The sequence below is a fragment of the Nematostella vectensis genome, chromosome 10 (assembly GCF_932526225.1).
Source record: "Nematostella vectensis chromosome 10, jaNemVect1.1, whole genome shotgun sequence".
In the NCBI taxonomy this organism is placed as follows: domain Eukaryota; kingdom Metazoa; phylum Cnidaria; class Anthozoa; order Actiniaria; family Edwardsiidae; genus Nematostella; species Nematostella vectensis.
Genome location: NC_064043.1, coordinates 10,058,111 through 10,075,338, shown reverse-complemented (window position 1 = coordinate 10,075,338; position 17,228 = coordinate 10,058,111). Strand labels below are relative to the sequence as shown.

Sequence of the window (17,228 nt, the reverse complement as noted above, 5' to 3'; positions counted from 1 at the left end):
TCCAATTCGCCACAGAAACCCCAACAGGACAATTAAAAAAAAAAATCCTGCGCGGCTGTCACTGATATATTGCGTGCATTTTTTTCCAAAGAGCGCATCCAATTAGGCTTTGTGGCCTCTATGTGATAAGAAAGCAACCTCAAATACCATGATGATGTACAAATGAGAAACCGCTTCGTCTTGTTTATTGACTGTCGTAAATGATTAACAGTGATTTGGAGGTAATCTAATAGAAAATCAAAATTCGACATCTGAGCTATTGTAATTGCCTGTCATGTTATCTTAGCTGACTTCACGGTTTTAGCGCGTCCTTTTGTGGAACTAAACTGTTTCCATCGTCTCCAAGCCTTACTCGTCGGAACTTCTTCAGAATGCTTCTTGTTCACAAAGTGGTTGTGCTGTTTAGTTCGGTCACAGTAATATCAGTGATAGCAACGGACCCGTGTTTCGAATCGCGCTATCTGCAAGCAGTTCCAAAGGATCATCTGTTCCATACAAAGACAAAGCCTCTTGTAATAGGGCATCGAGGCAATCCGGTGCGATACCAAGAGAACACTCTAGAAGGGTTCACGAGTCTACTTGGGACGAACGCAGATGGATTCGAACTGGATATTTATTTAACGAAAGACGAAGAGCTTGTTTGTTTTCACGATGATAATACAAAGGTGAGCAGCTGTTACGTGTCACTCGACAATATATTCGTAGAGTCGGTCTCAATTCAGTTGTTTTTTCGGCTTGCATCGCTTACGTTTTCTCTGGGGCGTGTCGTCTTTATGAGGCCTCAAGGCTCAATTTGAGAGATATGCACTCCAAGATGTACCGAACAGATTCAAAGCCAGTGATAAACATCTCCCGATAGAGGGGGGGGGGGGGGGGGGGGGGGGAGGTTGAGCCAGTGATAAACATTTCCCGATAGAGGGGAGGAAGGCGTACGTACCACTATACTGCTTTTTTACAATATATGTTTAACGAATCCTTTTGCCAGCTTGAAGGAAATGTATAATACAGACAGCATGTAAAGTTGGCGAACACCGCGTTCGCGTATTCAAGCGTGCATCGGACGAGTCGGACAAGAGAACAGCAGACTTGAACAATATCGTGAATCTCGCCGTACTGTTTATAAGTGTCTCCTTCTAACACGAAGTGTTTTGTTAACCTTTTACTCGAGCAGAGTATTCAGTCCCTCCTGGCTACGGCTCTGTGACAGAATGGAACGTGATGAATAAGTTGTTTATTGTGTCTAACTGACTAAACATGTTGTAATTTTTTAAATAACCTGTTCCTGCACACATGCGAAACAATATACATGTTGTTTCAAGATTCACGATAACATTGATTTGCGTGTTTATTTAATATCCTGAGGGGGGGGGAGGAAAGGTTTTGACTTAGGACATCCAAAAAATCCAGAGCTTTAGAGCGTTCTGTACAGGACCCGAAACGATCCCAGGACCCGAAACGATCCCCCAAAGCCCCCCAACTGATCCCGGGACCCGAAACGATCTGTACAGGACCCGAAATGATCCCAGGACCCGAAACGATCCCAGGACCCGAAACGATCCCCAAAAGTTCCCCAACTGATCCCGGGACCCGAAACGATCCCCAAGAGTCCCCGAAATGAACCCCAAGGAATTGCAGTAATGGACAACAAAAGGAATGTGTAAGGATTGGCTTTCAGTTTTAAAAACATATGAAACATTTAGCTTTATTTGTGTTATCAAAAGGGAATTTACATTAACTAAAACTATAGTATTAAGATATTAAAATAGTACTGCGGGGGAAATACAGTGGTTGAGTCAGAAATTGGTGTCAACTAACAATTCCTGTGATAGTAATTTGAAGAACACGGCGTGGATAAATCATTTTTACATAACAAGCCAAAAAGAAAGGATAGGACATGCTGCTTTCCATAGGAAGCGAAATGTGTTAAGGTTATTTTTTTGCATGTTTGTATTCGGCGAATGAAAGACCTATCCTATCATGAGATCATGCCGGGGTGTACGCACGAGGAAATTCAAAACTCACATAATATTGCTTTCAACAAATGCCACATCCTCTTAATATTTTGCATCGGTGGTAGAAGGGTTGTTCGAGTGTATTACTCAGTGACCATCTTCTCGGCCAAACCGGCTGCCTAAATATAATGTGTCGGTAAATATTCGCTCGTGTAAACAAGAATTTCGTGGTGAAATACATGTTCGGTTGTCAAATGAATATAAATTTTTAGGGGTGATGTTTACCGGAAATGAGATTTATAGTGTCAGAGTCATGTGTCGGAACCGCAAAATGTTTAGAGTGTGATGGAAGGTCAAAAGTATGGTTGATCTGAGCAAAGCTGCGCTATGTTTATGCTATATTCCTTTCAGTAGCAAGTTAAAGTTGTGTATTTGTTTTGGACTCTGTTTATGGGTTTAACGCCGGGCAATGTAATAAATAGAAGTATTGCGTTGGAATTAAATATTTTTAAGTCGCGTTGTTTAGAAATCGAGTCGCTGTTAACCCTTTATTATGCTGAAAGAATTGAAAGTATTTCTTCTGCTTTCCCTTTGTCCATTACCGCAATTCCTTGGGGTTGATTTCGGGGACTCCTCGGTATCGTTTCGGGTCCGAGGATCAGTTGGGGTACTTTTGGGGATCATTTCGGGTCCTGGGATCGTTTCGGGTCCTGGGATCATTTCGGGTCCTGTACAGATCCCCAAGAGTCCCCGAAATGAACCCCAAGGAATTACAGTAATGGACAACTAAAGGAATGTGAAAGGATTGGCTTTCAGTTTTAAAAACATATGAAACATTTAGCTTTGTTTGTGTTATTAAAAGGGAATTTACATTAACTAAAACTATAGTATTAAGATTTTAATATACGACTGCGGGGGAATACAGTGGTTGAGTCAGATATTGGGGTCAACTAACAATTCTTTGTGATAGTGATTTGAAGAACCCGGCGTGGATAAATCATTTTTACATAACAAGCCATAAAAGAAAGTCTTTGCAGATAGGACATGCTGCTTTTTATAGGAAGCGAAATGTTTTAAAGTTTTTTTTTTGGCATGTTTGTTTTCGGTGAATGAAAGAGTTTGTTTTCGGTGAATAAAAGACCTATCATATCATGAGATCATGCCGGGGTGTACGCACGACTACATGAGGAAGTTCAAAACTCACATAATATTGCTTTCAACAAAAGCCACATCCTCTTAATATTTTGCATCGGTAGTAGAAAGGTTGTTCGAGTGTATTACTTAGTGTGCTTTTGTCATTCCATCTTCTCGGCCAAACCGGCTGCCTAAAATGTGTTGGTAAATATTCGCTCGTGTGAACAAGGATTTCGTGGTGAAATACATGTTGAGGTTGTCGAATGAATATTAATTTTTAGGGGTGATGTTTACCGGAAATGAGATTTATAGTGTCAGAGTCATGTGTCGGAACCGCAAAATGTTTAGAGTGTGATAGAAGGTCAAAAGTTTGAATGATCTGAGCAAAGCTGTGCTATGTTTATGCATGCTGTATTTCTTTCAGTAGCAATTAAAAGTTGTGTATTTGTTTTAGACTCTGTTTATGGGTTTAACGCCGGGCAATGTAATAAATAGAAGTATTGTGTTGAAATTTATAAGTCGCGTTGTTTAGAAATCGAGTCGCTGTTAACCCTTAATTATGCTTCAAGAATTGCAAGTATTTCTTCTGCTTTCCCTTTGTCCATTACCGCAATTCCTTGGGGTTGATTTCGGGGACTCCTCGGTATCGTTTCGGGTCCGAGGATCAGTTGGGGTACTTTTGGGGATCATTTCGGGTCCTGGGATCGTTTCGGGTCCTGGGATCATTTCGGGTCCTGTACAGATCCCCAAGAGTCCCCGAAATGAACCCCAAGGAATTACAGTAATGGACAACTAAAGGAATGTGAAAGGATTGGCTTTCAGTTTTAAAAACATATGAAACATTTAGCTTTGTTTGTGTTATTAAAAGGGAATTTACATTAACTAAAACTATAGTATTAAGATTTTAATATACGACTGCGGGGGAATACAGTGGTTGAGTCAGATATTGGGGTCAACTAACAATTCTTTGTGATAGTGATTTGAAGAACCCGGCGTGGATAAATCATTTTTACATAACAAGCCATAAAAGAAAGTCTTTGCAGATAGGACATGCTGCTTTTTATAGGAAGCGAAATGTTTTAAAGTTTTTTTTTTGGCATGTTTGTTTTCGGTGAATGAAAGAGTTTGTTTTCGGTGAATAAAAGACCTATCATATCATGAGATCATGCCGGGGTGTACGCACGACTACATGAGGAAGTTCAAAACTCACATAATATTGCTTTCAACAAAAGCCACATCCTCTTAATATTTTGCATCGGTAGTAGAAAGGTTGTTCGAGTGTATTACTTAGTGTGCTTTTGTCATTCCATCTTCTCGGCCAAACCGGCTGCCTAAAATGTGTCGGTAAATATTCGCTCGTGTGAACAAGGATTTCGTGGTGAAATACATGTTGAGGTTGTCGAATGAATATTAATTTTTAGGGGTGATGTTTACCGGAAATGAGATTTATAGTGTCAGAGTCATGTGTCGGAACCGCAAAATGTTTAGAGTGTGATAGAAGGTCAAAAGTTTGAATGATCTGAGCAAAGCTGTGCTATGTTTATGCATGCTGTATTTCTTTCAGTAGCAATTAAAAGTTGTGTATTTGTTTTAGACTCTGTTTATGGGTTTAACGCCGGGCAATGTAATAAATAGAAGTATTGTGTTGAAATTTATAAGTCACGTTGTTTAGAAATCGAGTCGCTGTTAACCCTTAATTATGCTTCAAGAATTGCAAGTATTTCTTCTGCTTTCCCTTTGTCCATTACCGCAATTCCTTGGGGTTGATTTCGGGGACTCCTCGGTATCGTTTCGGGTCCGAGGATCAGTTGGGGTACTTTTGGGGATCATTTCGGGTCCTGGGATCGTTTCGGGTCCTGGGATCATTTCGGGTCCTGTACAGATCCCCAAGAGTCCCCGAAATGAACCCCAAGGAATTACAGTAATGGACAACTAAAGGAATGTGAAAGGATTGGCTTTCAGTTTTAAAAACATATGAAACATTTAGCTTTGTTTGTGTTATTAAAAGGGAATTTACATTAACTAAAACTATAGTATTAAGATTTTAATATACGACTGCGGGGGAATACAGTGGTTGAGTCAGATATTGGGGTCAACTAACAATTTTTTGTGATAGTGATTTGAAGAACCCGGCGTGGATAAATCATTTTTACATAACAAGCCATAAAAGAAAGTCTTTGCAGATAGGACATGCTGCTTTTTATAGGAAGCGAAATGTTTTAAAGTTTTTTTTTTGGCATGTTTGTTTTCGGTGAATGAAAGAGTTTGTTTTCGGTGAATAAAAGACCTATCATATCATGAGATCATGCCGGGGTGTACGCACGACTACATGAGGAAGTTCAAAACTCACATAATATTGCTTTCATAAAAGCCACATCCTCTTAATATTTTGCATCGGTAGTAGAAAGGTTGTTCGAGTGTATTACTTAGTGTGCTTTTGTCATTCCATCTTCTCGGCCAAACCGGCTGCCTAAAATGTGTCGGTAAATATTCGCTCGTGTGAACAAGGATTTCGTGGTGAAATACATGTTGAGGTTGTCGAATGAATATTAATTTTTAGGGGTGATGTTTACCGGAAATGAGATTTATAGTGTCAGAGTCATGTGTCGGAACCGCAAAATGTTTAGAGTGTGATAGAAGGTCAAAAGTTTGAATGATCTGAGCAAAGCTGTGCTATGTTTATGCATGCTGTATTTCTTTCAGTAGCAATTAAAAGTTGTGTATTTGTTTTAGACTCTGTTTATGGGTTTAACGCCGGGCAATGTAATAAATAGAAGTATTGTGTTGAAATTTATAAGTCGCGTTGTTTAGAAATCGAGTCGCTGTTAACCCTTAATTATGCTTCAAGAATTGCAAGTATTTCTTCTGCTTTCCCTTTGTCCATTACCGCAATTCCTTGGGGTTGATTTCGGGGACTCCTCGGTATCGTTTCGGGTCCGAGGATCAGTTGGGGTACTTTTGGGGATCATTTCGGGTCCTGGGATCGTTTCGGGTCCTGGGATCATTTCGGGTCCTGTACAGATCCCCAAGAGTCCCCGAAATGAACCCCAAGGAATTACAGTAATGGACAACTAAAGGAATGTGAAAGGATTGGCTTTCAGTTTTAAAAACATATGAAACATTTAGCTTTGTTTGTGTTATTAAAAGGGAATTTACATTAACTAAAACTATAGTATTAAGATTTTAATATACGACTGCGGGGGAATACAGTGGTTGAGTCAGATATTGGGGTCAACTAACAATTCTTTGTGATAGTGATTTGAAGAACCCGGCGTGGATAAATCATTTTTACATAACAAGCCATAAAAGAAAGTCTTTGCAGATAGGACATGCTGCTTTTTATAGGAAGCGAAATGTTTTAAAGTTTTTTTTTTTGGCATGTTTGTTTTCGGTGAATGAAAGAGTTTGTTTTCGGTGAATAAAAGACCTATCATATCATGAGATCATGCCGGGGTGTACGCACGACTACATGAGGAAGTTCAAAACTCACATAATATTGCTTTCAACAAAAGCCACATCCTCTTAATATTTTGCATCGGTAGTAGAAAGGTTGTTCGAGTGTATTACTTAGTGTGCTTTTGTCATTCCATCTTCTCGGCCAAACCGGCTGCCTAAAATGTGTTGGTAAATATTCGCTCGTGTGAACAAGGATTTCGTGGTGAAATACATGTTGAGGTTGTCGAATGAATATTAATTTTTAGGGGTGATGTTTACCGGAAATGAGATTTATAGTGTCAGAGTCATGTGTCGGAACCGCAAAATGTTTAGAGTGTGATAGAAGGTCAAAAGTTTGAATGATCTGAGCAAAGCTGTGCTATGTTTATGCATGCTGTATTTCTTTCAGTAGCAATTAAAAGTTGTGTATTTGTTTTAGACTCTGTTTATGGGTTTAACGCCGGGCAATGTAATAAATAGAAGTATTGTGTTGAAATTTATAAGTCGCGTTGTTTAGAAATCGAGTCGCTGTTAACCCTTAATTATGCTTCAAGAATTGCAAGTATTTCTTCTGCTTTCCCTTTGTCCATTACCGCAATTCCTTGGGGTTGATTTCGGGGACTCCTCGGTATCGTTTCGGGTCCGAGGATCAGTTGGGGTACTTTTGGGGATCATTTCGGGTCCTGGGATCGTTTCGGGTCCTGGGATCATTTCGGGTCCTGTACAGATCCCCAAGAGTCCCCGAAATGAACCCCAAGGAATTACAGTAATGGACAACTAAAGGAATGTGAAAGGATTGGCTTTCAGTTTTAAAAACATATGAAACATTTAGCTTTGTTTGTGTTATTAAAAGGGAATTTACATTAACTAAAACTATAGTATTAAGATTTTAATATACGACTGCGGGGGAATACAGTGGTTGAGTCAGATATTGGGGTCAACTAACAATTCTTTGTGATAGTGATTTGAAGAACCCGGCGTGGATAAATCATTTTTACATAACAAGCCATAAAAGAAAGTCTTTGCAGATAGGACATGCTGCTTTTTATAGGAAGCGAAATGTTTTAAAGTTTTTTTTTTGGCATGTTTGTTTTCGGTGAATGAAAGAGTTTGTTTTCGGTGAATAAAAGACCTATCATATCATGAGATCATGCCGGGGTGTACGCACGACTACATGAGGAAGTTCAAAACTCACATAATATTGCTTTCAACAAAAGCCACATCCTCTTAATATTTTGCATCGGTAGTAGAAAGGTTGTTCGAGTGTATTACTTAGTGTGCTTTTGTCATTCCATCTTCTCGGCCAAACCGGCTGCCTAAAATGTGTCGGTAAATATTCGCTCGTGTGAACAAGGATTTCGTGGTGAAATACATGTTGAGGTTGTCGAATGAATATTAATTTTTAGGGGTGATGTTTACCGGAAATGAGATTTATAGTGTCAGAGTCATGTGTCGGAACCGCAAAATGTTTAGAGTGTGATAGAAGGTCAAAAGTTTGAATGATCTGAGCAAAGCTGTGCTATGTTTATGCATGCTGTATTTCTTTCAGTAGCAATTAAAAGTTGTGTATTTGTTTTAGACTCTGTTTATGGGTTTAACGCCGGGCAATGTAATAAATAGAAGTATTGTGTTGAAATTTATAAGTCACGTTGTTTAGAAATCGAGTCGCTGTTAACCCTTAATTATGCTTCAAGAATTGCAAGTATTTCTTCTGCTTTCCCTTTGTCCATTACCGCAATTCCTTGGGGTTGATTTCGGGGACTCCTCGGTATCGTTTCGGGTCCGAGGATCAGTTGGGGTACTTTTGGGGATCATTTCGGGTCCTGGGATCGTTTCGGGTCCTGGGATCATTTCGGGTCCTGTACAGATCCCCAAGAGTCCCCGAAATGAACCCCAAGGAATTACAGTAATGGACAACTAAAGGAATGTGAAAGGATTGGCTTTCAGTTTTAAAAACATATGAAACATTTAGCTTTGTTTGTGTTATTAAAAGGGAATTTACATTAACTAAAACTATAGTATTAAGATTTTAATATACGACTGCGGGGGAATACAGTGGTTGAGTCAGATATTGGGGTCAACTAACAATTCTTTGTGATAGTGATTTGAAGAACCCGGCGTGGATAAATCATTTTTACATAACAAGCCATAAAAGAAAGTCTTTGCAGATAGGACATGCTGCTTTTTATAGGAAGCGAAATGTTTTAAAGTTTTTTTTTTGGCATGTTTGTTTTCGGTGAATGAAAGAGTTTGTTTTCGGTGAATAAAAGACCTATCATATCATGAGATCATGCCGGGGTGTACGCACGACTACATGAGGAAGTTCAAAACTCACATAATATTGCTTTCATAAAAGCCACATCCTCTTAATATTTTGCATCGGTAGTAGAAAGGTTGTTCGAGTGTATTACTTAGTGTGCTTTTGTCATTCCATCTTCTCGGCCAAACCGGCTGCCTAAAATGTGTCGGTAAATATTCGCTCGTGTGAACAAGGATTTCGTGGTGAAATACATGTTGAGGTTGTCGAATGAATATTAATTTTTAGGGGTGATGTTTACCGGAAATGAGATTTATAGTGTCAGAGTCATGTGTCGGAACCGCAAAATGTTTAGAGTGTGATAGAAGGTCAAAAGTTTGAATGATCTGAGCAAAGCTGTGCTATGTTTATGCATGCTGTATTTCTTTCAGTAGCAATTAAAAGTTGTGTATTTGTTTTAGACTCTGTTTATGGGTTTAACGCCGGGCAATGTAATAAATAGAAGTATTGTGTTGAAATTTATAAGTCACGTTGTTTAGAAATCGAGTCGCTGTTAACCCTTAATTATGCTTCAAGAATTGCAAGTATTTCTTCTGCTTTCCCTTTGTCCATTACCGCAATTCCTTGGGGTTGATTTCGGGGACTCCTCGGTATCGTTTCGGGTCCGAGGATCAGTTGGGGTACTTTTGGGGATCATTTCGGGTCCTGGGATCGTTTCGGGTCCTGTACAGTTCTTCAGTAGAACTCGAAAACATTCAGAGCCAACCCGCCTTAGAAAGCCTATTTTTTCAGAGCCCCATAATCTCCCCCCCCCACTCCTCAGAATATTTAAGGAACACTTCCTAACGGACTAGATACAGGCATTAAAAGCATGTTTAAAAAACTGCTCTCACACACGGCTTTTAGCCTCACCCTTTCATCCGGTATTTGCCGTGACTTGTCGTGCATGTTGATGCGTTGCAGTTTTTGACCGGCGAAGAACACGTGATGTGGGAGACAAACGCTGAGGATCTCACGAAAGTGTACACGCTGCAGTCATTCAACTTCAGTACGTACAGAATAGCCAACCATGAGGAACCCTCCTCCACAAACACTTTTTATGGTGTTCCGCGTTATTATCATTTTAACTTACAGCAGCTCTTACTAGGAACATTTTGCGGTCTGTATCTGTGGGCTGAAGGGTTCATCAAATACCCTTCCAGTGTTGTTCGTTGGCCCCTTATTAACAATCCCAAAAAAATCAGAGCCCTTACTAAAAAGGCTAATTAATCCCCCCCCCCTTTTTTGGTTGGTCAGGGTATTGAACACTCCCTTAGACTTGCCTGACTTGCTGTTAAAGGTGGGAAGGTATACAAGTTCGACAAGAAAAGGCCATTACCGATGTTAAAGGATGTTCTTACAAAGATGAAGGACACAGGAAAGCTTATGTATCTAGAGGTAGGGTATATTATTTGAATTGTGAATCAAAGCGTAATTTATGTCATCCAATCTAGTGGAGGGGGAAGGGGTGGGGACAATAATAATCTTTGTTTATCGAGGGTAGCATATTAACCGAATTTACAGTTTTCTAACATATGACCCTCGTAAGCATTGTAAGCACTGTCCTTGCGGGTGGTCACTGCCAGAGGGTTTATTGTGTCGTTTTGTTACGTCCCTTACGTTCAGGTTAGTGTAGTGCAGCTTGAAGAGACGGGACCTCCGGTTTAGTGTCCTTATCAGAGAAGACTGGAAACACGGGAGAATAAGGGGAAGTAACACGGGGCAAACTTATGTACCTCGTGGAAAGATGTGTATCGTAAGAGTGAAAGGGATGAGAAAAAAAGCGCCAACTATCCGCATTGGAGGGGGAGAGGGGTGGGGAAAGCTATTTCTTGAGGTAGAATATGCAACTTCACTAAAGGGGGATCAAAGTACCATTTTTCTAAAGGCAGTGGAGAGAGGGGGGGTAGTGAATAGATGACACAGGAAATGTTGTAGGGTGTAACCCTAGTTCTGGCCCTCGCCCTTTAAAAGAGGTATGAAGTCGCCAATGGCTCCAAGTCTTTTGATGAATCAGTCGAAATAATTCATGTCAGGCTGGCTACACACCCCTAAAATAGCTCTAGTAATTTATTTTCACTGTTCCTCTACACTTCCTTGGGGGAGCACTGGTGTGCTGATTTTAGTAGCCGCCATGCTCTACCTACAGGTGATGGGGCGGGGGAGGGGGACAGCTATTATGACTCTTCCAGCCCTAGAAAAAACTGCACCTTTTTCTGTATGTTTTGCGTATTCGTATTTATGGGTTGTTTAACTTATTTCAGATGAAACCGAGCCGATTGAGGAACATGACCGAGAGCAATAAAGTCGGTAAAGCCGTAGCTAAACTAGTCACCGAGATGGGCCTGGTGAAACAAGCAATGCTCAACTCATTCGATCCGTTTAAGACTCTGGCAGCCAAGAGAGAAAACCCCGACATCCCAATAGGGTTCTTCTATTATTCATCTTACTGGAATCCCTCCACTGCAAAGGTTCTGAGAGATACTATTCGCCAGCTCCCGGGAATGGCTAGCTGTGTAGATACGAGCCCTAGCGGAGTGGACTTCATTCACAAGATGTTCCAGAGCGGTGCAGCGGCCAAGTCCATCAACGCCTCCTTTCTCGACATGGACTACAAGATATACGACGATCCGAGGTACTCCAACGACACGTTTCAGACCCTTCGCGGCAACTACAGCGCCAGTATCAGTGCAGGGGCCTGGACACTATACAGTATGAAAAATAGCGACGAGCAGGACAAAATCCAAGATGTGTTGATTGACAGATTGGTGAGACAGGGGGCGGAGCGTCTGATAACTGATGATGTGTACCGGATGCTGAAGAAGCTCGGTCGTCCCCAGACTCCTCCGATATCCGCCGCTAATTATGGCCGAGTGAGCCTGTCAGGCATCTTGCTTTTACTATTCTTGTCTTTTGTTATTTACCTGTGAACTGTTTAGCGCATAAAGATTTTAACCTCGTATTACTCAGCCGCTTTATTTCATCCAGCTCCTTATGTGATATATCTGGAACTGCGTATATGATTGACTAAGAGCTGGGCGAATACAAGAGAAAGGATTCAAACATTTTAAATTGCTTGTTTGTAGCCTGTGTTCGCTCGTCCTTTCTTCCCTCCACAATATAAAACGAGGGGGGTAGGGCTATAAATTGCCTAATTGCTTGACGTATCAATAAAAACACTCATAATATTTTATCATTGCAAATTCAACTTTATTACTAATTCTTATTTTAAGAAGAACTCGTCGAGTTTCAGGGATGTTTCCTGCGCAAATAGTGTCAACATCGCGAGCATTTGCTGGTACCGCTACTCCCCGGTTGACCAACTACTTCTCAGTACCTCCAGACATGGTTTGGAAACTGAGCGAGCGATGCCTACCAAGCAATGCTGGCATGTTTTCCAAAGCGACGCTGTCACTGCTGACTGTTTGCTAAGTGGGCTTTATTTGCCAAACGAGACGAATTTAGTACCTTTTTTACAGTAAAGCCTCGTAAAAAAAGCGCCAAAACCGGCCAGCATTGCTGGCGAAGTCTTGCACGGACGAACACAGACAAAGGCAATGCTGGCGAACTACTCCACAGCACACCCAACATTGCGCTAGATTCACTAGGCCATCGTCTCATCGCCACCAATGTTAACGCTTTTGGCACGGGGCTCCAAGCAAGTAAAGTGTAAGCAAAGCACCTCCCTACATGGTGCACAGGCAGCGCCAGCATCGCTGGTCCAGAAATGTTGTTGGTTTTGGCCAGCAATGCCGGTGCTGTTTGCTTGAGGCTGTAGCCATGTGGACAATACCTTCAGCTTTTTTTAGACGAAAAGCGCGCGTGAAGATCAGAGGGCACGCAGCCCGCAACTCTTTCCCATAGAGGATATTTCAACTTTGGCTACGTTCAAACTACGTACTATCCATGAGCCGTATTCAATGCAAATGCGTGCAAATGAATATAGTCGATTGTTTCATCTTTATTTGAACGCATTTGCATTGAATACGGCCCATGGATAATACGACGTTTGAACTTAGCCTTAGTTGAATTTAGGGGTGGACCACTAGAAATTTGGGGAGGGGGTGGCAATTAAAAAAAAAAGCGTGCATAGCCGATTCTAAAAAAAAACTTGCAGAACTCCAAACAATAAAAAAAAAAGAAAAACTTGCAAAACCTAAATGTCAAAGTCTGCTTTTGTAAGCACAATAATTACCTGGAAAGCTGTAGTCTGTTAAAAGCGGTTTCTTTTCCTTATTTTTTTATAACATGTTTTCCTTTTTTTTTGGATTGACTTACAAAAAATCTGTATTTTCTGCCCTTAGAAGTATTCAATTGAACACCTCTACCCAAATCTTTTATGGGCCTAGGCCTGTGATCACCTCAAGGATTTCTTTTGTCACACTGTTTCTACTTTTCACTTCAAGTGTCGGTGTCCCGTCGGTATGTATTCAATATACCATGTAGAAACGCAATTTGCGAGTAATCTCAAGCAAAAAAAAAAAACGTTCACAGCCTTTCTGGTAAAAAAAAAATCCTACACACTCCGGGCCCACGAAAAAAAATTGCCAACCCCCTCCCCAAATTTCTAATGGTCCACTATTTACAGTCTTTCGTAAATATTATAAGAATCCCTTGGCTTCATAACGGCTTTAGGAAGTTTAACGTCGTTGAGTTCGCATTTGGCGCCAAACGCAGCATTGGATGGATTGTACTCATAATTGAAGGAATGACACCCTTTGACCAAAAGGCATTCACGTGCACACCGCATGACGTCATCGACGAAATACCACGCAAACACGCTGCCTTCAACAACTGCGTCGTGCTTGGCTTTGGCGAAACCTCCGTTCAAAAGAGGCAGATCTATAAAGATAAAATGAAACATTAACAATGCTTTAGCCCCAATATGTTTTGGGATAAGGATGTCTTATTGTAAGCTACTGGAAAAGTTCTCCTCATTTCACAAAACAATATACATTCGCACATGTCAAAAACATCAAAGACATCTAAAAGAAATATGAACATACCATAATTGAACGGGTTAACAATGTTGGACGGTAAAAGAACAGCTGATCTAGAGATAGCACATAACTACACACTACCCGAGGTATGTTCGAATATAGCACATAGGTATGTTCGAAAAGGCTAGTTCATGTAGCTTTATCAACTTTAATTTCACGGACTTTAGCCCACCCCACCCACCACGATTATAGAACTCTTCTCCGCCAATATTATGAAGAACACCCCCTCCCACACCCCTTGATGACCAACCTCTTTCTCTCTGACACATCACACTGCCATCTTGGTAGTTGCACGCAAGCACGTACCACGTGAGAGCACCGTGCTTCAGAGCACAAACATAATCCCCGGAGCTGAGTGGGGGAGGTCCGAGAGTGGAGTTGTAAGTCTCCCAGAGCGGCAAAATGCCTTTGTAAGCTCCTTTGCCCAGCACAATGACTTTTGTAGAGTTTAATCGGTGCTTCTCGTCTAGCGTACGTATGAGGCGATCTGCCATAGTGAAGTCTCCGGAGGAGGTGGCTAGGAAGAAGGTTCCCCCTAGGAGGCGGCAGCGCTCAGCAGTGCTTTCGGGGTAGGTGGCGTTCGGCATGAGGTATATACAGCGAGATGTGGTTGAGTGCCATCCTGACTTACATCCTGCAAAACAATAACAATAGAAATAAGGGACTAAGTTACCAGTAGCATCCGGAAATAACAGGTGTATACTGTAATCTACAAGAGACAGCGTTTAATTAACCGGCTAAGTCGTAGCCAGGTCGCATACGAGTAAATCGTGCTGTCAGCCTTAACCAAACCAAAAACCCAACTGTCTCCCTCCTTCCAGGCCCGTAACCTTTCTTGGAGGGGAGGGGTTCTGTGATAAAGATCTAACCACCTCCGAAAGAACAAAAACGGGACGTTTATTGTCGGATTTGGTTACATACCAGAGTGATCACGCTTATGACTCTTAGTTTTATCTACAAATAGCACGTCTATGTGTGTGTGTGTGTGTGCGTGGGGGGGGGGGGGGGGGGGTGGCACATCCCCCTGGGTACGGGCCTGTCTACGCCATCTTAGAACGTACACTTGCTTACAACACGAATAGTGTGAACATTTATAAGGAGGCAGAGAGACAAATGGAAATAAGGAGAAAAAGTTACAGACTTCGCAAGTAATAGCAATGAAAACATCACTCAAATCACCGTACCTTCATCCTTTTCGTGAGTTTCGTACAATCTGTAGACTAAGACTCCGTCTGCTCTGCCAACACCTCGGAGGCAAGATACTGACACGCCGTTACGAGCGTAAGTCTGGTCAGCGTTATCAGCACCTGCTCTACACTCTCCGTAATTGTGAACACCAAACAATCTGCAGTGGAACAACACAGTATGAGAGGGGACTAGTGTCTCACGTAGAGAGCAGTGGAAGAAGCCACAGCTGTGAAACAGTGCCGATGGCAAGTGACGATAGCAACAAAAACACACACTAACTACAACCGTACCATTAGAACATTGCAACAAAACCAGCAGTAATACAAATGGCAACAATGATAATAAGACAGTGATATAAACAGCAGAAAATGCACTCAATACTCAAGATAGTAAAAGGTACGTATTAATAATGGGCTCTGGGAGCGAGATTGTACTTACTTATAACCGCGCGCATGCGCTAACGAGGCACATTTCTTGATGACGTCATTGATGTCGTTCCATGTCATGTTTTCACGGTAGTTGTGAAGCAGCTCAGACAAAGGGCGCGGGGATTCACCACTATCACCATAGCAACCAATTTCTGCGTACTGCATACTTAATAAACCTAGTAATAGAATATAGGCGTTTGAAGGTCGGGTACTTGTACCCTTAAATTATTCTACTTACATTTTAGTTTTATCATGTACAAACATAGTTATAGGTCTGACGTTGAAAGAAGTTTATACAAGGTAAATTGCATTTCCTTTGCCATAAATGATGGAAAAGCATATGTACAAAGTAGTAGTATTGTAATAATATGTACAGGTTCAGCAAAAAACCACTTGCTCGGGTGAATTTTAAGATCGTTTAAGTTTCACCATCAAGAAAGCATATAATGCCACATAATCCCTCTCGACTAAATCAAACACTCTTCTTGAAAAATCTTTATCCATAGCATTTCAGTCGGAGAAATGTATAGGAGAAAATGGCAAAAAAAAAGTCCACCTATCCGTAAAAGCTCGATTCATTTAGAGTACGCAACGAAAACAATAGCAACATTAAAATTCAAAACGCGGTTCACCTAAAGTCAAACATATAGTACTTTTAAGTCAACAACATCTATTACCGTAAATTGTATTCATTTTGTTAAATGCTTCATAAAGGTTTCAAGGCATTGGAAATCCGTGCTCAGTGACAGAATATGGGAATCCTTCATACCTTTTTTGCTATTTCATATTTCACTCCACAATATATGAAAAGATAAATCTTTCATAAAAATACATTTGTGTCATTTTCTTTGTATAAAGGCAACCCTAAACAGGAATACTCACCAAGAACTGTTGAGAATTGTAGGAGTGTAATATTGAGCATTGCAATTATTGCCATAACTTGCAGGAAAACCAGTGCCATCCTGTGCTCGAGTGTCTTCGTCTTGTAATCGTCAAAAAAGCCCAAACGCAAGGGCAAGCTGTCAGAAGAAACAATCCACCATCTGGCGCTATATTTGACTTGGCCCCTGCACGGCCCGAATAGCTAAGTACGCAACAGTCAATATCTAGCGAACAGATAATTGCATTTCCCACAATCCCTTAATTTTTACTTTTAATTTATTATTTCTAGGTGGGGGCGGCTGCCCATTTTATTGGAATAATTTTCTAGGTAAATGGAAAGCGTACTGGGTATCCAACAAGACTAAGGGATTTTACTAAACAATTGGTTCACCGCCAAGACAACTTGGCGAAGTCCCATTGAATTGGCACGATATTATTGTAGAAATAACGTTATTTGGAATCTGAAGATTTCGCCTTTAAGAATGCGAATATCCTTTTGAAACCCGAAAAACTATTCAGCCATTAAGGTTTTTTTTCTTTTCGCCATATTTCGAAGCTATTTGAACAGATGTTAAGTGAAATCTTAAAAGTCGCAGCATTGAACTGTTATCAAGAAATTAGCGTACGTGAATTAGAAATGTTAGCTAAGCAGTGCGTTAGCATAACAAAAACAGCAAACACGGGGGTGAAAACTTTCTATGGATGATACATTTAGGGTGTCGAAATGGGAATCGAAGGGGGAAAAATAGAAGTAGAAATATTTCGGCTTTAAACTTAGGAGTTGGTAGCAGAAATTCTCTGTCATAAATTGTAATTTCAGACGACTAATTAAAATCATATCTATTATAAATTTTCACAAGAACCCTTCCTGTTTCCAGTTGTTAAATACGCAAAACAAGAGAATTGCATGAAA

The 17,228-nt window shown here is 40.8% G+C and overlaps 2 protein-coding genes across 2 annotated transcripts; one reads left to right on the top strand and one right to left on the bottom strand.

Annotated features, from left to right (window-relative positions):
• Positions 1-70: 70 nt before the first annotated feature.
• LOC5519209 lies at positions 71-12,008 on the top strand. The gene is made up of 4 exons (XM_001639060.3): positions 71-665; positions 9,742-9,826; positions 10,118-10,215; positions 11,082-12,008. The coding sequence occupies exons 1-4, from the start codon at positions 372-374 to the stop codon at positions 11,745-11,747; spliced, it is 1,143 nt and encodes a 380-aa protein (XP_001639110.2). The 5' UTR covers positions 71-371; the 3' UTR covers positions 11,748-12,008.
• LOC5519278 lies at positions 12,006-17,184 on the bottom strand. Its single transcript, XM_001639140.3, has 5 exons — positions 16,316-17,184; positions 15,444-15,609; positions 15,002-15,162; positions 14,068-14,451; positions 12,006-13,659 (listed from the first exon to the last, which is right to left on the bottom strand). Exons 1-5 carry the CDS (start codon positions 16,392-16,394, stop codon positions 13,400-13,402), a joined length of 1,050 nt encoding a protein of 349 aa, XP_001639190.2. The 5' UTR covers positions 16,395-17,184; the 3' UTR covers positions 12,006-13,399.
• Positions 17,185-17,228: the final 44 nt, after the last annotated feature.